Source organism: Salvia miltiorrhiza, chromosome 2, assembly GCF_028751815.1.
Source record: "Salvia miltiorrhiza cultivar Shanhuang (shh) chromosome 2, IMPLAD_Smil_shh, whole genome shotgun sequence".
Taxonomy (NCBI): Eukaryota; Viridiplantae; Streptophyta; class Magnoliopsida; order Lamiales; family Lamiaceae; genus Salvia; species Salvia miltiorrhiza.
The window spans coordinates 6,153,555-6,158,442 of NC_080388.1; the positions used below are offsets into that span (position 1 = coordinate 6,153,555).

The 4,888-nt window shown below is 35.5% G+C and overlaps 1 protein-coding gene across 1 annotated transcript; it reads left to right on the forward strand.

Moving 5' to 3' along the window:
- Positions 1-393: 393 nt before the first annotated feature.
- Positions 394-2,077, forward strand: LOC131012833 (ethylene-responsive transcription factor ERF003-like). The gene has a single exon (XM_057940822.1). The coding sequence runs from the start codon at positions 1,423-1,425 to the stop codon at positions 1,957-1,959; it is 537 nt and encodes a 178-aa protein (XP_057796805.1). The 5' UTR covers positions 394-1,422; the 3' UTR covers positions 1,960-2,077.
- The last annotated feature ends 2,811 nt before the right edge of the window (positions 2,078-4,888 follow it).

Here is a 4,888-nt window from a genome sequence, read left to right on the forward strand (position 1 = left end):
ATTTAGTGTTAATATATAAGAATACCCACTTTCATATAGCAAAAATAAATTTTACCTACTCAAATAAAAACATACTCCCTCCGTCCCGGCCAAGACGCTACATTTACCTTTCGGCACGGGATTTAAGGAGTTGTAGATTAATGTTTTAAGTGTGTAATAATAAAGTGATAAAGTAGGAGAGAGAAAGAGATAAAGTAAGAAAGAGAAGATAATAAAGTGATAAAGTAGAGGAGATAATGTAATATAGAAATACTTAATTAGTGTTAATTAAGTGTTTAAAATTCCTTATTTTTGCCAAATATAGAAATGTAACATCTTCGTTGGGACGGCCCAAAAAGGAATATGTAGCATCTTGGGAGGGAGGAAGGGAGTAAAATTTTACCCACTTTTTACGCAAAAAGACCGAAATGCCCTTAAGATAAAAATTAAAAAAATACCCACCCCAACCCATCATCTCTCTTTCCTCTCGATCTCTCTCTCTCTATGTCTGGGCGGTGGAGCGCTCTCTCTCTTCTTTTCTGTTGTTCCTCGCGCCGCCTCCTCCGGCATCGAATCGCCATCGCATCGCCTCTTCCGGCTGTAACGGAGAATCGCAGGTGGTAGCTGGTATGAATTACAGGCTCGTGATCTCCGCCAAGGATGGCGCCGCAGCCGCCCCCAAAACCTATACCGTCGAATTCCAGTTGGTTCTTCGTGAATAGCTGGTGGAATTGAATGGATTGACTGATTTGTGGCGATGGCGGTGCGGTCATCCGGCAATTGCGTGGCATGAAGAGGAATTGGTTGATTTGCTGCAATGGCGGTGGGGGATTCGAGATGCTCCAAATTTGTTCGATTATGAAAAAATAGATTTTAGGAAAATTCTTCGAAAAGTTGGTATCTGAGGAACTAGCCTTACCTAAGGAAAATTCTTCGAAATTTGGAGTTCCAAGAATATATACGGACTTGGATCTGGAGTTCCAAGAATTTTTGTTTCTGGTGTGGGGTGGGGTTTTGACGGATTTGGATTGTATTTTAATTAGTTGAATTCACAGTTGAAGTTGTTGGTGTATGACAAATTTGATATTTGGGGATTAGCAATTGAGTACTTTAGTAATGAGTTGCACAAAGAGATTTACGTTAGCAATCTCATGCCTTTCTCAGTTTCTTTCACCTTTCTCTATTCAAATTTGGGTATGAATATTAATGCATGGAAAGTGTTTGATGAAATGCCTGCCAAAATTGGCTGTCTGGGATATTGTTTGGGACGAAGAAGGACGAGCACTCTGCTGTCAAGAAGGCGACTTCCCCACAGTAGAAGCTAGAAAATCAGATTGAACGCGTCGATTGTTTATCATTTAGTAATTGTACAGTAAAAGATGCAATTTTTAAGTCATGCTTTACTGTTTATGTCTAGCTTCAATCATGTAGTTGAAGAAAGAAATGCCTGCTGCTCTCCTCTCTCTCTCTCTATACATTGATTTCACGCATACACTTCCTGCTCAAAGAAGCGCTTCCGCCGCCGCCATGGCTCGACCGCAGCAGCGCTACCGCGGCGTGCGCCAGCGCCACTGGGGATCTTGGGTCTCCGAAATCCGCCACCCATTGCTAAAGACAAGAATATGGCTAGGCACGTTCGAGACGGCTGAGGACGCGGCGAGGGCGTACGACGCGGCGGTGAGGATGATGTGCGGGGCGCGGACCCGCACGAACTTCGCGTATGACGCGAGCGAGCCGTCGGGGAAGCTGCTGTCGGCGACGCTGATGGCGAAGCTGCAGAAATGCCACGTGACGTCTCTGAAGATGGCTAACAAAGCGGTGAAGCAGAGTAACGAGGCAGAGCATCAGGCCGCGAGGCCTCACGATGATCAGAATGAGAATGGGATGATCAAGTCCCTTGAAGATGATCAGATTGAGCAGATGATTCAAGAGCTGCTTGATTATAGCTTAATTGAGCTCTCTTCTGTTATGGACAATTAACTTTCTTTTTCACTTGTTTTTCAAGCCCACATGCCGTAATTAACTGTGTAATTAATGGGCCACAAAATGTTAGCAATAAAAATTAGGGTGATTTTAAACACAGCCCCCAATTTTCTCACTATAGCCTCCTATTTAAAAAAATAATAAAATTAATTATGATTGTACTATTATACCCTTATAATTTTTAATTTAAATATGTAATAAATTACTATAAGTTATAAAAATTAGTTTAAAAATATATCACATATAACCGAACTCAAAATTCATTTATATAGCCCCAGCTAAAAATTTAAGAACATCAAACATGAACAAGAACATAAATGTTTTTGTTCCAGAGCGCCAATCGAACTGTGTTCATTTCACATTTAGAAATTAATTTCTTCTTCTTCTTTCTTTAGCCCACAAATTCTTTTTTCTCTCTTTCTCTTTGTCTATCACATCTGGATTTCTTTTTCTTTTTCCTTTTAGTCTTGTTTTCTCATCATGTTATGAAGATCAAATTTCGACAATGTTGAAATTCTGAAAATCCCCAATTTTATTCATCCCTATTATTAATAACTATGGGAGTCGAGAAGCATTCGATTTTCCAGCACCAACAACTTCCCAAATGAGGTATCTGCTCTGTGTTTCTCGGTTCTTGCATAGGTTATCGCGCAGTTTTAGCTGTGGAAATAAATCACAAATCTCAGAAATTCCACTTCCCTTGTTTCTAGGGTTCAGCCTTCTCGCAAATCCTCCATTCACGAAAGCTATAATATTCATCCCTAGGGGAACCAGAAAAATACCGCAATTTTGTACGAATGTTTTGTTTACCAGTTCAAAGATGTTGATTTTATAAAATTGTAATCTTAGAAAATGGGGATTATGAGAGACAATAATCGCTCATCTTCTTCAGCAATTCACCTTCTGCCCATTTGAGAACTGCGTATCACAATTGCTTCAACCGATGGTATTCGGAGAAATTCCTGAAAGGGCAGTGGGATACAGAAGGGTGCATTTCTGAGTGGGAGAAATACAGACAATGTTTATCTCAACATTTGGATGACAAGCATTTAAGTAGGTTCTTGGAAGTTGATGTAGTGTTGGATTTGACTAATCGAGTTGAATTCAAGAGCAAAACTAGTGTTTTTCAATGATTTTATTTCCTATTGAGCTCAAGATCCCTGCCACGAAGATTTGTATGATGCTGGCTTTGTTTCATGTTCTTCATAATTTATAAACTCCGATGTTGTTGCATGGAAAGTATTTTTCATTTAAGTCACTTTTCCAATGGTTTTTTAATTTCTCTGTGTATGGTTTTATACCATCTTTAAAGAGGGGAGAGCTTCTTAGCTTCATGAGTCAAAGTGCGTCTTCCGCAAAATTATGTTCTTAAAATTTTGTTGGGGGTTATATTAATGGAGTTATTAGGGTTCAATATTTTTAATATTAGATCAGGATGAGGGCTATATAATTTATCTGTGAATTCACGTTATTAACGATGGAGTTATTAGGATTATTTATCAATATTTTTAATATTAGATCAGAATGGGGGCTATATAATTTATCTGTATTAGCTTATAATTTATTACAAATTTAAAATAAAAGTTATAAGGGTAAAATAGTACAATCATAATTAATTTTATTATTTTTTTAAATAGGGGGCTATAGTGAGAAAATTGGGGGCTGTGTTTAAAATTACCCTAAAAATTATTTATTCCAAGAAGAAAGAAATGCCTGCAAAAGATATGAGTTTGCTTGGTCCATGATTAAAAGTTAAAACAAATCAACTCCTAATAAAATAAAGTCAATTAAATTTCAAAAATATATTTACACCTATTATACTTACTTATATTCAAGTAAGCTCTTAATTAAATTGGAATATTTATACCCAACCTTTGATGTTATTTGCCTGGATTCATAATTAAGAATATGTTTAAGCAACCAAAATGGGGAGGATTTCAATATAGGGAGGATATTTTATTAATGCTCTTGAATTCACATGAATTCACAACTTAGTGTTTTTGAATTCACAACTAAAATTAGAATTTACGACCAACAATATTTCTAGTTGTGAATTTATTTAAAACTTAAATTCAAGACTAAATATTTTTATTTGTTAATTCATTTAAAACTTGAATTCGCAACTAATATTATTTATAGTTGTGAATTCACGGCCAACAATATTTATAGTTGTGAATTTACAACCAAAAAATTTCAGTTATGAATTAAATTTTGGTTGTGAATTCACAACAAAAAAATTATGGTTGTGAATTAAGTTTTGGTTGTGAATTCTACTGGTTGTAAATTTACAACAAAAAAATCTCGAATTCACAACTAGTTGTTTTGATTGTGAATTCTCGAATTCACAACTTTATATTATTAAATTGACGATCAGATCTATGAATTCAAAACTAAAACTAGAATTCACAACTGAATTGCTAGTATTCGTTGTGAATTCGAGTTTTTTCTAGTTTTAAAACTCGAATTCACAACTAGTTGTTTTGGTTGTGAAAATCAAACTTTTAAATTTAAATTCACGACTACTTGAATTCACAATCAAAATAAATCCCGGTTTTGAACTCGAGTTTTAAAGCTTGAATTCACAACTAGTTGTTTTGGTTGTGAATTCTAGAATTGCTAGTGTTAGTTGTGAATTCGAATTTTAAATCTCGAATTCACAACCAACTCCATTGCTAGTTATAAATTCACAACTAATATTTTTAGTTGTGAATTCAAACTTTAAAACTGAAATTCATAATTACTTGAATTCACAACCAAAATAAATTCTGGTCAGAATTTTTTGGTTGTAAAATTCTGGTTGTGAATTCCACTTGGTTGTGAAATGTGGAAATTTTTTAAAGGGTAGTGTTTGAAGGGGTAAAATGGTAAGTGTGGGTATTTTTTTAAGTTTTTATCTTAGTGGCTAATTTTTAATTTTACTAAAGGA

Coding starts and splice junctions, on each gene's coding strand:
- LOC131012833 (XM_057940822.1), top strand. CDS start 1,423: ATGCCTGCTGCTCTCCTCTCTCTCTCTCTATACATTGATTTCACGCAT.